The sequence below is a fragment of the Xyrauchen texanus genome, chromosome 15 (assembly GCF_025860055.1).
Source record: "Xyrauchen texanus isolate HMW12.3.18 chromosome 15, RBS_HiC_50CHRs, whole genome shotgun sequence".
Lineage (NCBI taxonomy): Eukaryota > Metazoa > Chordata > Actinopteri > Cypriniformes > Catostomidae > Xyrauchen > Xyrauchen texanus.
Window position 1 is genome coordinate 9769093 of NC_068290.1, and position 15590 is coordinate 9784682.

Sequence of the window (15590 nt, forward strand, 5' to 3'; positions counted from 1 at the left end):
GAATTAGATGAGACTTGAAAGATGAGATGAGGCAAATCTAGAAGAAATTAAATGAGACTAAAAGAGAAGATTTGAGACAACAAAAGTAGAAGAATTAAATGAGAATAGATTATATGAGATGAGACAACAGAAAACTAGAAGAGCAGAGAAGATATTAGATGAGATGAAATGAGAAAACAAAAATAGACTAAATTGTTTGAGATTACAAGAGAAAAGATGGAATGAGATGAGATGAGATGAGATGGGATAGGATAGGATGAGATGAGAATACTAGAAGCAATTAGATGAGACTAAAAGAGAAGGGATGAGACAAAACAAGAATGAGATGAGACAAGACTAGACTAGAGATTAGACAAACTGATACTTGTAGTGATGAGATAGGACTAGAAAAGTTGAGATAATGAGACCAGAAGAGATGAGATGAAGTTTAAATGAAAAGAGATGAAATGCAATGTGATAAGACTTGAAGAGATGAGCGGAGACTATCAGAAAAGAAACAAGACAAAACAAGATGAGAACAGAAGAACGAGTTTCTGTCTTCTTAACATGCAAAACATGATTTATAAAAGATGAAATTCTACTTTGAGACTCTTGATATCTCTTTAACCCCTGTTGTTGTTATTAGCAGTAATACTCCTCCAAGACACCAGACCTATTACTGCCATATTTAACCTCCGGCAACTATGAAACAAACAGAAGTTTCCCTCCGTTAGGCAGATTCCTGAGGGAAGACTGCAGAAAAAGAGAAATCCATTAAACAGAGCTATGCAGACCTTTAGCCACTGGCCTGACTGCTTCAGAGCTGTATGGACTGTTTTGGTGCTGTATGTGTAAGAAACTTTCCACGCTCTTGGCAGGGCTGTTCCTCTTAGATAAGCTCTGCTGTGGGACTCAACCTTCACCATGACTAACACCCCCACTGAGAACATGAACCCTGCTTTGCTTAGATCTCTGCTCAGTCAAAGTCAAATCCTGCGCCAGGATTCTGTCTGGTGCTCCCAAATCGCTGCACAGAGAGACTGATATATACAGACATTCCATAAGCAAATATTCCCCTTCTGTCACTCACTCAACGTTGTGTTGATGTAGTGACACTAGGGGTCGCTCTTGGGATCATCAAACATCTCATCTTTGAGAAAAGGCCAATGAGAATTGGCATATGGAATTTGCATCCCACTCCCCCGGACATACGGGTATAAAAGAAGCTGGAATGCGGCCACTCATTCAGATTTTCTCTTCAGAGCCGAGCGTTGTGTGTCAGCGAGCTGAATCCCACTGCGGTCCATTCACCTCTAAATGAAGAAGCGTATGCTGTTGAATATATGGCAAGTACTTCCCTGGGCACTTCGACAGCGCTAAGAGAGTATATATTCCTGACACATTCAAAACACATTGACGTGAACGTCAATTTCAAGACACATCTTTTTAAAGAAGCCTTTCCGTCTTTGTGTAGTTCCTGGATGCGGTCGTTATCTCTCCGCCTCCGACGGCCACGGGCACTGCTTCACGTGTCTGGCAGCGGTCACGTTGAGGCAGCATTCGGAGAGTATGCCGAGGACTCGATTTGGGTCTACCCGTCTAGTCTGAGGCCGATGCAGAGCTGACTGCTATGTTTGCCCCGGGCGCTGTGAGATTCAGGTTTGACTGGAACCCTCCCCTGAGCCCTTGTGGCTACATGAGTGGTTCCTGGGTTCGGAGAACCACTCACAGCCATGCATCCCTGGTCCCTTTTTTCCTGGAAGTGCTCAACAAACCATCAAGTTTGTGGAGGACAACTTTTTTGCCCGACCCTCGATGGTGCTGGACAGGCCGCCTCCGCTGTGCATGCCATGGCCTTCCTGCAAATACATCAGGCCAAAGCACTGAAAAGCTTCAAGTGGGTAGTCCTGATACCGATGTGATGCAGGAGCTGCGCACGGCTACCGACCTCGCCCTCAGGGCCACGAAGGTCACGGCGCGAGCACTCGTGCAGGCGATGTCCAATTTGGTTGTCCAGGAGCGCCATCTATGGCTGGATCTGGTCGACATGACATGGTTCGCTTTCTCAATGAACCCATCTCCCTATTCGGCGACACCGGTGAGGACTTTGCCCAGCAGTTCTTGTCAGCGAAGAAGCAGACTGAGGCGATACAACACATCTTGCCCCAGCACAACTCAAGATTCCATACACGTCTGCTTGCCGAGGGTGTCCAATTGCGGCGTTATCACGGCAACCAGACACCGAGCACCATACTCACTTCCACGGCCAGGCGGTTGTGATGAGCTACAAGGACGCGCTGTCACGGCAAGTGATGATCAGCGGAGAGTGGAGACTCCACCCCCAGGTGGTCCAGCTGATTTGGAGTCGATTCTGCAGAGCACGGGTGGACCTGTTGCTTCCAAGGAATCCTCCCACTGCCCACTCTGGTATTTCCTGACGGGAGCCCCCACGGGACAGACGCGCTGACACACAGCTGGCCCGAGGGCTGCGCATATATGCATTCCCCCCAGTGAGCCTACTTGCACAGACCGTGTGCAACGTCAGGGAGGACGAGGAACATGTCACCCTCGTGGCCCCCATACTGGCCCACACTAACTTGGTGACAGTGCCTCCCTGGAAAATTCCCCTGAGGAAGGACCTCCTCTCTCAGGGACGGGGCACCATCACCACCATGTCTGGCCCCTCGACAGCCTGTGGAAGATTTAAGTGGCCTACTACTGTCAGTGGTAGACACGGTCACTCAAGCCTAAGCTCCCTCTTCGAGGCAGCTGTTTGCCCTGAAGTGCCATTTGTTCACAAATTGGTGTTCTTGCCGAGGGAGATGCGCAGTCGGTCAGTGCTTTACCTCCTGCGGGAGAGGCTGGAGTGGCGGCTGTCCCCCTCCACCTTGAAGGTGTATATGGCCGCTATAGCAACACACCACGACAGTAAGTCCTTGAGGAAGCACAACCTGATCATCAGGTTCCTCAGAGGTGCCCGGATGCTGAATCCTCCTAGGCCATGCCTCTTCCCCTGTTCTTTGTCTGTTTTGCCGGAGAGCGGAAAGGGAACACTGTCTTCAAACAGAGGCTTGACCACTGGATCATGAACGGCATCATGCTGGCATACCAAGCCAGGCCATGCCCTCCGCTTTTGGGAATATGAGCACACTCTACGAGGAGTCTGGCATCCTTGTGGGCACTGGCCAGTGGCACCTCTATAGCAGACATCTGTAGGGCTGTGGGCTGAGAAACACCCAATACCTTCGAGACTTTTTGGTCTCTGGGTTGAGCCGGTTTTGTCCCATGCATTTTCAGGTACGAACAGGTAAGGTTATGGGAAAGCTGGCCTTGTATACTGCTTGCGTACAGCGCCTTTCCCTCCGTGAGGTGATGACGTGCGCTTCTTTCCCATGCGAGTTCATGAACCCTGGATGCCTTCCTCCCTAGCCCTGTGGGAGTTTGCAGCCAGACCCACTATGTGTACTAATATGCCCTGTACTTGGATAGTTGCTCCACAGGTAACTCCGGTTACCCCTTGTGATGTATTTTCCTTGGTATGGTCTCCCTGTGGGCAGACCCGCGTCTCCCTTGGGCAGAGCTTTCTGAGCCCTGGTCGCTGTGTTTGTAGAGCTCCTCCCCTTTGAGGCAGGACCTACCATTGTGCCTCTTCCATGTGTGGTTTATGAGCCCACGTGTCGTATTGCCACATGCTATTTCCACATTGGGCAGGATGTGGTATCTGTGGGGTATTTTCCACCTGAAAAAATAGGGATAAAAGAACACCTTCCCTGATGCATATTATAGCGTTAGATGGCCCCAGCTGAATCTAATACTCTGTGGAGAGAAAACATAGAGCGAAAAGGCAGCGGCTGGCACTACCTACTCCCATGCTAGTTATGTCGCTTCCCCTCCCTCAGGGGTGTGTGTAGCTACATGATATCTTGTGTGGCATTGGGGAGGTTACGTGCAGACTGATGCACCTGCTATTACGCACACAGCATCTTGCTTGCACCTGCATGGGCAGTTCACGTAACACGGTTCAGCTGTTGTGGCGTTTTTCTGTAGGGACTCGCCACAACGTCGAGTGAGTGACAGAAGGGAAACGTCTCAGTTACTGTTGTAACTTCTGTTCCCTTATGGAAGGAACAAGACATTGTGTCCCTCTTGCCACAATGCTGCACTGTCCGCTGAAATGGCCGGGACCTTGTATCGGCTCCTCAGCACAAAACCCGAATGAATGGCCACATTCCAGCTCCTTTTATACCCGTATGTCCAGGTATAAAAGGAGCTGGATTTCTCATTGGATTTCTGGATTTCTCATTGGACATTCAACTCGCCAATTCTCATTGGCCTTTTCTTAAAGATTGGAGGTGTTTGGCCCTCCCAAGAGCGACCCCTAGTGTCACTACATCGACACAACATCTTGTTCCCTCCATCAGGGAACGAAGGTTTCAACAGTAACCGAGACATACTGTTATGATGAGGAGGAGGGTGTGGCCGGGCCGTGAAGGTGCACGACTGGCGCTGAATCAGCTGATCAGCGGGAGAGCAAGATAAAGGGGAGCCGGAGGCTCCAGTTCGGGAGAGAGGGAGATGCATGTGGCTGTGTTGCATGTGTGTCACTGTTTATGTTTGTTTTAAGTTCAGTTTGACATAAAAACTTTTTTACTGTTCAGCCGGTTCGCACCTTCTCCTTTCCCATCCTTAAACTGTTTCAACTGTCAGCTGAGCTTTGGCTGAGACGAGACACATAAAGGCCTGACTGTGGTTTTTGTGTGTGTGTTGTGGGATCATTGAGCCATTTGCATTCACTGGCTTGTGCCACTGCTTGTCCTCTACTTTTAATGCTATTCTTCTTTCTTAAACCTATCTTTGTTTGCAATGGCCACATAGAAACAGAAAGAGATAAGTATGGCCACACACTAAACCATCATGTTTCCATATCTGTCCACAAAATAATGTCTCTCTCTCATTTTTGTATTTTTGTAGGTGGTGGTACACATCACAGATGAGAATGACTGCACACCAGAGTTTATGCACTCTATTTACAGTAGAGACAGTGTCCCTGAGAACACTCCTCCTGGTATCTCCCTACTGAAGGGTGAGTATGTTGTATGTTAAAGCAGGAGTATGTTTTGCATTAACAGATTATGGAGATCAGGCATGTCATACTTCATACAGCTGACCCACTCACAACACACACATGCTATACAAATGGGATGAGTATGAGAAATTAGTATGTTAAAGTATAACATTAACAGGTTATGGAGATCAGGCATGTCATACTTCATACAACACACACGCTATACAAATGGGAGAAACATAACAAAATAGAGACAAATACAACCTCTTTCTCTGTCTGTCCCTCTCTCCAATGGCGTTCCCCTCTTATTGACCCTGTTAACATGCACTTAGGAAAACTGCTTATTCCAATTTTTTTCAGAAAGCAGCATTCATGCAATGACGTTTTCCTTTCACTCTCTAAGGGATTAAGAGATAGCACTTCAAAACACTAGGGCTCCAAGTACCAATTATTTTTGATAATCAATTAATCTTTTATTTTTTTCCACTATTAATCGGATAAAAAAAGGCTAATTTTATTTCCTCCATTTTTTATGGATTTATTGAAAATAATTTTATGCTATACAATGTGTACAAAAAGGTTTAAAATATAAATGGTACCTACAATATAAATTGTGTGTAGTTTAAAAAAAACATTTATTCTGAGTTTGGAAGCAGCAGGACAATTTAAACCACTCAATTATAAATGAAAAGATATACACCGATCATCCACAACATTAAAAACCAACTGCCTAATATTGTGTAGGTCCCCCTCTTACCGTCAAAACATCACCAACCATCAGAATGGGAAAAAATGTCATCTCAGTGATTTGGACCATGGCATGATTGTTGGTGCCAGATGGGCTGGTTAGAGTATTTCTGTAACTGAATGCTATTCTGTTGGCGTGGTTTTGGCAGCACGAGGGGGACCTACACAATATTCGGCAGCTGGTTTAAATGTTGTGGCTGATCGTTTTCTATATTGGTTGCAACGGTATGAGATTTTCACGGTACGATAACCATCTCAGAAAATATCATGGTTTCACAGTATCACGGTATACGGTATTACACAATTATTATTATCAGTTACAATGACCCTTAAAGGAGTGAAAACAGAAGTGTTTTTTAATTTTTTTTTATTTGGTTGAACAAATGCTTTATTATAATTGAAACTTGAAACCATTTTTTTTTTTTTTTTGAATATGTGTAAAAAAAAAGTTGGTCTTTTGAAAATAAATAGAATAAACAAGAAAGCTAACAGAATTATAATAATAAACCAAATTATAAACATGATAAAAAAAACGTTAAATTAACTACTAAATTAAAAATAACATTACAAAATAAAGATTTTAAATAAAAGACCTATGATTATTACCATTAACATACTGGTTTTGAATCATGGTTTTGAAGTACAAGGACATGCATCAAGTGACATTATTTTTGTTGTTAATTTCTACAACAAACGTGACAGGAAGCCCCCACCCCCTTTTAAAAATTGAAGAGCATATTGACTTATATGAGCCCATTATTATCCGATTTGTTTCCTAATTTCAAAAATAATTCAAACAGAACATACATATTACACAGGAGGAAAGGCTCCTCGTTACCATGGTTTAAGTCAGTGTAGCTAATAATATTAATAATAATAAAAAATTATAGTATTTATTTAAAAATAAATAAATACTAGCTGAAACACATATTGAAACTTTAACTACAACTGCCACTGTTGATTTAAAATGAGGTCTAATAGATTCTACCTTTAGATAATTTCATATGACACTATAACATTTTGTAAAAATATAACTTTTACTCTAAAGCTGATGATGTATAATGACCTCCTCAGTGCTGTTTGGCATGTCAGGGCTGCCTACTGTTTGAGAGGTTCGACTTGACTTCCTCCGTAATACTTTAAACTAGAAAAGTCTCACTAGAATTGAAATTGGACACATACGTTTTGAGGTCGGCACACCGCAATATCGAGGGAAACCCGGTTGTTACACGAGCACACCAGAAAGCAGAGGAGATCATGATCATGAGCTGGTTCAGTTACACTCTTGCGAAAGTGCAGATGAAAAGCCTTTAGCTAATTGTGAGATTCTCATTAAATCTGCCTCGGCAGTCCTAAATAGGCTATCACTTGGGCGGCCGCTGAAATATCTTCAATGGGAGAACCATGGCATTGTTCTTTCCCTGCTGTCCTCGACTCAGTCCGAATAGACCTGCAACCCACTTTTGGGTCATGACCGACCAATTGAGAAGCACTGCTTTAACTCACACATGCACTCACTTATGTCAGACCCCCTTGTCTCACTTCTCTCTGACATTTTCTCCACTTCGTGTGTGTGGTGCAAGTTGATGAGTTTGACAGGCAGTTGATGAGTATAGGAGATGCGAAAATGTACATGGTATGAAAACTGTCAATTTTCATACCGTGGTATAACAAAAACCCTAGTGTATGTATATATATATATATAAATATATAAAAACTGTGTTATATTTTAGCATCTTCAAAGTAGACACTCTTTGCCTAAAATTTGCAGACATGTACTCTTAACATTTGCTCAACCAACATCTTGAGGTATCACCCTGGGATGCTTTTTAAACAGTACTGAAGGAGTTCCCATCTATTTTGGGCTCTTATTGGCTGCTTTTCTTTTATTATTTGGTCCAAGTCATCAATTTCAAAAACTTTTTATTATTACTTTTTTTTTTAATTTCAAACATTTAAATATACACCTTCAGATCAAAATATTTTTAAGATCATGTGAAACATTTCAGTCAAGTGTTTCAAAACTTTTGACCGGTAGTGTATATATACTGTATATATATATACAGGGTTGGAAGGGTTACTTTTGAAATGCTTTCCACTTCAGATTACAGAATACATGCTGTAAAATGTAATTTGTGACATATTATGTTAGATTACTCGAATAATCGAAAATAAAATAAATTTTAAATTATTGACATAATAAATAATTATCGATTTTATCAATTAGTTGTTGCAGCACTAAAACACACGTAGGTTGCTGCTGAAGAATGTGACTTATGTGGCAACAAAAATGCATAACCAGCATTCTTAAAGGTTTTTAAAGAGTGGGCATGTGCATAAGTGCGCTGGGGGAATCCCGGAGTGTGACATAAGAGATAAGAGATAAGAGGGAAACACAATTGTTGCAGCAATGTGGTAGATTGCAATGGAAACAGCAGCAACTGTAGAACATGCAAAGCAATGAAGAACAAAAAATGGCAAATCGTCCTCAGACCCCATGTTCGTTATTTATACCAGTGTTGCATCGAAATTCCGTTGCTTTTGAGAAAGCTGCTTACTAAGCTATCCACTTATATATGGGTGGAAAGAGTACCTCGCAAACACAGTGCATGTATATGCAAGAGCCACCTTCTTCTTTTAAGCAGCTTTCTCACATAGACAACTTTTTGGTGTCCATGTAAACAAGCTCATTGTCGGTCTCTTACTCTGTATGGGTCCCCCTCTGTCTTCTGGGCTGCCTTTCTGTCTCTCCATCTATGTATCTCTCTCTATCTCTGTCTCAATGTTTCTCTCTTTCTTTTAGCAGTCCTGCTCTTGAGGCAGGTGCTGTTGCTGTGGTTGCTCTATGAGGGTGGGTGTCTCTTCAACTCAGTCCTGTAATTCTGAAATAATTCATTATGGCAGTGCTTTCTGGGTGGTAAATGGATTGTACGCAAATCTAGCTCTGTGGCTCCCAGGCAGTGAGCTGTTCTGCCCCGTCTCCCTCTTTCTCTCTTTTCCCCTTCCTTGCTTGTTCATTCAGTCTCTCTCTTCATCCTGACTTGCCTCACTAAGCCCTTTTCCTTAAACTGACTAGCAATCTTCCATTTTGTGTCTTTGCTGATGATGTGGGGTCTGTAACCAAAGGTCAGGTTTCTGACCCCACAGAAGAAGTGGCACATGGATGTGGAAGGTTGGGGGGCTACAACACCTCTGTCATTCTGCAGATAATCACAGCTGATAGAGGCAGGCAGTAGACTGAGAAAAAGGCGTTCCTGACATCCTCCACTAAACTCAACCGTTAATGGGAATAGGGACCTGTTTATCTCCCTGCACCGGCCCCAGCTGCGATCTTATCACTGTAATTGAAGGTGTTTTAGAGGCTTTTAAAAAAAAAGGAAAACACAAATGAGATGTCTAGTTGTGCTTTGGAAAGAGGCCTGAGTGCATTCGTTATTTGAATAAATATTCATAAGCCCTAATTAGTGGCTTACTTAGTTGCGGACCGTTATTTTGCAAAGAAAGCCCTAACCCTTAATATTACACTTTGACATGCAACTCCTCTCACAACGTTTGTGCTGTGAAAATGAATGACACCTAAAACCTTGTGGCTTGTTGAAGAGAATTGTTTTATTACTCTTCTGAGCAATCAAATGTCACATGGTGGATGAAAAAATGAATGTAAAAAATAATCTAGATTTACATTGAAGGAGGGACCCAAGACTTGGGGGTGGGGTCTTTTGACTTGGGCCAGTAAGCAACCACTTAACAACCAAGAACACAACACAAGACTAAAAACTGCTCGAAGCGCCATAGCAACCACAAAGTTACGCCCTGGCAACTTCCCACAACATCCTAGATGACAAGTTATATAAAAATGGGCAAGCGTCACAAATCTTTTTTTATAACTGATCCACAACACACATACATACAAGGTTGCGAGGGTTACTTTTGAAATGTATTCCATTACAGATTACAGAATACATACTGTAAAATGTAATTTGTAGCATATTCTGTTATATTACTCAAGGTAAGTAACGTATTCTAAATACTTTGGATTACTTCTTCAGCGCTGGTATATTCTTTCACTTGTTTTGACCATAAAAACTCTGCCAGTACAGTAAGACAAAATACACACATTAAAATACATTATCTGATAAACCTAAATATCTTATGCAGTGTTGTTTCAAAAATAAGATAAATCAAATTTATCTTGTTTTAAGGATGTTTAGATATTTTTACAGGATTTTAACGGCCCCATTTCCCAGGCTGGCCTATTCAGCTACACAGTCGAGGACTTTGCCCAGCAGCTGACAGAGACGGAGACCATCCAACATATCCTCCCCAGAAAGTGGTGCGGCTCTAGACCCCGCACCCGGTCTGCTCGTCGCCAAGGGAATCCCCCTGTGGCAGCTTCACAGTGGGCTGGGCAACACCCAACACCTTTGCGAGGTTCTACAATCTCCGGGTTGAGCCGGTTTGTTCCGTGTCTTGGCAGGAACGAACAGGAAAGTCCGGAACATTTGGCCATGTGTATCGCTTGTGGATAGCGCCTTTCACCATCCACTGCGCTGAAGACGTGTGCTGTTGACTCCCAGTAGTGTTCACAAGATGTGTTTTCTGGATGACTTACTCCTAGCCCTGTGGCAGACGAGTTTGCAGAGAAACTCGCTGCCGGCTCTGTACATGTGCTAACTAAGCCCTGTACTGGGGAAGGTGCTCAACATGTGCTGGGGAACCAGCACATGTGGAGCACATGTGACGTATACCTGCCACTAAATCGATTCCCTGTTGGTAAACTGCATCTTCCTTGGCCTCTCTGCCCCAGTCACCATGTTTGTAGAAACTCATCCCTACCATGGGACTACTCCACATGACATACTTCCGACGAAAAAGAGTCAGCAAGACCATGTGACATATTTCCACTCAAAATGTTTTTTTTTGTAGGGGACTCCTAGTGTCACTTCATTGACACAACGTTGAGTGAGTGACCAATAGGGAATGTCCTGGTTACTTGAGACGTTGTGTCCCTCCTGCCACAATGCAGGACTACACGCAGCAATGGACGGGACCTTCTCTCTTGGCTCCTCAGCACAAAACCTGAATGAGCTGTTCGCACGCCAGCTCCTTTATACCCGTATGTGTGGGGGAGTGGCATGCAAATACCACTCGCCAATTCCCATTGACCTTTTATCAAAGATCAGAAGGTGTCTCGGGCTCCCAAGAGTGACCCCTAGTGTCACTTTATCGAAACAACGTCTCGTTTCCTCCATCAGGGAACGGAGGTTACGGAAGTAACCAAGACGTTACTAGGCTTGAGAAAACTCATGTTGGATTTTTTTTCTATTAAGACATTTTGATATTAGGGCAAAAATTTTATTCTTGGTAATAATTGTAAAAAAAAATTCCTGTAAAATATCTAAAAATCCTCAAAACAAGATAAATTTGATTTATCTTGTTTTAGAAACAACACTGCATAAGATATTTAGGTTTTTCAGATAATGTATTTTTAACAGGTGTATTTTGTCTTACTGTACTGGCAGAGGTTTTAGAGTCAAAACAAGTTAAAAAATCTACCACTGCTGAAAAAGTAATCCAGAGTATTTAGAATACTTAATTTACCTTGAGTAATCTGATGGAATACGTTACAAATTACATTTTACAGCATGCATTCTGTAATCTGTTGTGGAATACATTTCAAAAGTGTCCTCCCAACCCTGCCCACACACACGCGACACACACAGGTGTACACACACTGCTGGTGCTTAATTTTCATGCAGTGTGTTTATAGTATAAACGGTTAACATTTAAATGAACTCCTCAGATGCAGCTCTGTGATTTAACCTTGGTAGTCGTGACGGGAGTGTCCCAGCATTAATGGGAAGCTTGATATAACTAACCCATAAAAACTCAAAGGTCTGTCAAAATAAAAGTCCCACTAACTTGAAAGCTCTATTCAAATGGATGCATGAAATTGAAGACGGAAAAATATAACTACTGTACAAAAATGTAATATTCAAAAAGTAGCAATAATATTCATAATAGCAATTATGTCAAATTTTTTATTTGTATTATTAATATCTGTAAGCAATATTACAAATGCAAGCAGCCTTGTGATGCTTGGGGCTGTGGCTCAGGTGATAGAGCGGGTCGGCCACTAATCGCAAGGTTTTGTGGTTTGATTCCTGGCCCACATGGCTCCACTTGCCAAAGTGTCCTTGGGCAAGACACTAAACCCCAAGTTGCGCCCAATGGCAAGCTAGCATCTTGCATGGCAGCTCTGCCATCATTGGTGTGTGTGATTGGGTGAATGGGACACAGTGTAAAGTGCTTTGGTAAACTCTAAGGTTAAAAAAGGCGCTATATAAGTGTAGACCATTTACCATTTGTGCCACAGGTAATCAGATTTGTTTTCATTAATACTTTGAAGCTGTGTTGTGCAGCATTTTATTTACCAAAAATAAAATTGCAATTTTTGTAATATATATATATATACATATATATATATATATATATATATATATATATATATATATATATATATATATATATATATATATATATATTTGTTTTTATTCTTTTTTTTAATTAAAATTGTGTGTATCAATTTGATTAAACACCATTTGATCATAACATTAATTAAAATGGAAAATGCATAATTTGAATCTGTAACACTTTATGCAGTTCTTTTAATCAAGTCATCTTCTGTGTAATTTCATACAAAATCTGAGGCTTTTTATTTGTTGATTATAGTATCGATTTAGTTTCAAAACCGAGGTACCAGGGCTGGTATCGTACCGAAGCCAAAATTTTGGAGCAACCCTAATGCCAGTGCATGTATCTGCGTTCTTTTCATCTCTGAACAAAAAGTGTCTGTATTAAGAATCTCCAATCAAATGGAACAGAAGCTGATGAGCTTTGCACTCAGCGGCTGGGCGAGCGTTCTCAACCAGCATTCATTTGTTTGAGATCTGAAGCCCCCTTGATGCCCCCTTGCTGCCCACAATTTCAAAGAAATCCTTGCCTTCTCTACAGAATTTCCAATGATTAATGATCCCTAATTAAGTATTTTTTGTGCACAAGCCTATGACTTTAATGAAAAAAAAGAATAAAAGCTACAGGGAACAAAACTGAGTAAGATCTGGCAGACTGCATGCTATGTGAGGCAGATGCACAAATTTACAATGCCAACTGCATTTATGCAATTCAATTATGTTTACATATTGCTAAGCAAAGTAAAAACAAGCACTGTTCTTTTTTCGCTCGTTTTGCTTTCTGCCATATGCAAACAGAATGGTTCCTGCCTCTGATTCCAGATGGCACCTATGTTTTTAGTGTGGTATGCAAAACAACTTTCTTTTTTTGTCTATTTGTGTCTTCTCTCTCTTTTTCATCTCTCATCCACTTTCTCACATTCGCAACATGGAAAAGCAGCAGGTTCACACAAACACCAGCTGGAGCTGTTATTTGCTTATTAAATGTGTTCTGTTGTGAGAGGGAAAAAAAGAACATAAACACGTAGCAATCGTCGGCTGTGCGAAGCCGACCAGAAGGGAGAGAAGATTATTATTGTTGTTTACCTTAAAACGGGATTAGACTGTAAATTGGGTGCCGGCTTTTAATAGGCCCTAGCAGGAAGAGAAGTGCAGAGCATGCTCCAATTATCGCATGGAAAAGTTCTCGAAGAGGATTTAGCGCACAGCAAAGCAACTCGCCCAACCTTAGCCCACCTACCTTCCAGCCTCCCTCCCTCCCTCCCTCTCTCTCTCTCTCTCTCTCTCTCTCTCTCTCTCTCTCTCTCTCTCTCTCTCTCTCTCTCTCCTAAGACCAAGTGGTATGTTTAATTTAGCTCGGACTCTTGTCTGTGTGCATTAAATATGGTAATAGGTAGCCCTAAGAGACAATGTATTAGGGCTTGTATTTTAAATAAACATTCTGTTTGAATCCTCTCCGTAAATCTTCACATGCACGCACTGCATGCTTTGACACTTGTTTATACATGTGCAGGATGCTGACACCCAAACTTGCCCACCTGGATCCTATAGCCACAACATGTTTTACATCAAAGCAAAGGAGAATAAGAGTGGGCACAAGCTAGAGAGAAAGAAGGCTGCTGCTGAATGTAGCTACATCTGTGGACACTAGCTGTTTGCCTTGGAGTTTAGAGGGCCATCATGTGCCCTGTAGTAAATGAGTGTGCTGGCTGGCTGGCTGGCTGGGTGTGATGACAGCTTGCCTACAGTATATGATACAGGACCCTGACTTTGGCTGTGGGCCTAATGATAGCAAAGCCTTCCTCTACTTTTACTTTTGGTCTGCTCCAGTCAACTGCAGCTTTTTGCCGTGCCACCAACAGATGGGGACTTAAATGGATCAAATATAGAATTGGCTTCTGCTACATAGTTTTAATTAATATTGGCTCTTTTAATGTGACAGCGTGCTTAATTTAAAAAGCACTTAGCGTCAGAAGTCCAACAACCACAAATTAGATGTTTTTGCTGTGTTACACCTAGGTGAATCTCACAACACCTTTCAAGAAATTGTCTTGGTCATAATGTATTTCACCCTAAAAAAAAAAAAAAAAATAAAAAATATATATATATATATATATATATATATATATATATATATATTGCATAAAGAAATTGAAATGTATTTTTAAGAACATAATCTGGTTTATATATTATTTACAAATGTACATTTACAATTACAAGCTTTAATGTCAGTGTGACCAACCGAGTGTGTGTGCTTCCGAGGATGAAAATATTTGTGTGCATGTGTGTAACACCGAGTCCTAACAAGTTTCCAGCATCAAGTAATTGTTTAACGAAATGCCTACATTTCAGATCTAATGAGAACATGACTGTCTAAAAAAATTAAATAAATAACTGACATTTGTTTGTCTGATCCAGAATAGGGATGTGCGATACTAGTTGACTAAACGGTTCTGATGCTGCTAGTCGACACTGGAATTACTAGTCGATTAATATTTCCCCCATTAAACTGATCATAATTTTTTACACATTTACGTTTGGCTTTATAGTTTTACAGAGGCTGCGTATAAATTACTGTCTGTTATGTATACCCTGTCTTGTTCCACCGTTGCCGTTTTGTTTACCATTTTTGTCACCTTTGTACTGCTTAGTTTTCACTTTTGTAGCTCCACAGCCTTCTTGTTAGCGTTCGTGTTCTCAGTCATTGTTTTCACCTGTCCTCATTAGTTTGCCATTTGCTTCTGTTTGTCATCTTGTTATCTTGTTTTGAGTTCTGGTTGTTCATTGGCCCCTTTGTCCCTTGTTCATGTATTTATACCCCGGTTTTTGGTTCAGTCCTTGTCTATCGTTGAATGTTTGTGTTTGTAGTTAGCCTGGTATGTGTTCCCTGCCCGAGTTCTCTGTTTGTTTTCATCGTGTTTAGTTTTCAGTTTTATGTTTTATTTCCCCATTGAGGGTTGTTCCTTTGTGTTTACCTGTTTGTTTATCTAATAAAGTCAAAACTGCATTTGGATCCGCATCTCCTCGTCTGCCTCATTGCTCAAGCGTTACACTGTCATATTAATGTTACATATTTTAAATAGAATTAAGAATACAAATATGATTTAAAAAAGAGAATATCTGGATCAGATACAAAATTTTATTTCACCTCAGGCTGCACGTGCTTCTCTCTCTTACTCGTGGTGCACGCAGGAAATTGTCCTCTCACTAGACAAGCAAACTCAGCAAAGTAGTTATGAAATTACTTCAGTGCTGGTGTGGGAATCAGATTTCCAAATGTTTGAAAGTCTTTATGTATGTTTTCACATTTGAGTCTTCTTTACATC

General features: G+C 41.6%; 1 protein-coding gene across 1 annotated transcript in view; it reads left to right on the forward strand.

Annotated features, from left to right (window-relative positions):
- Positions 1–15590, forward strand: part of si:dkey-22o22.2 (neural-cadherin) — a 216671-nt gene that overhangs the window by 128006 nt on the left and 73075 nt on the right. The window contains exon 5 of the mRNA XM_052143327.1: positions 4951–5062. Within this exon, the coding sequence (XP_051999287.1) occupies positions 4951–5062 (112 nt within the window). The remainder of the gene's footprint in view (positions 1–4950; positions 5063–15590) is intronic.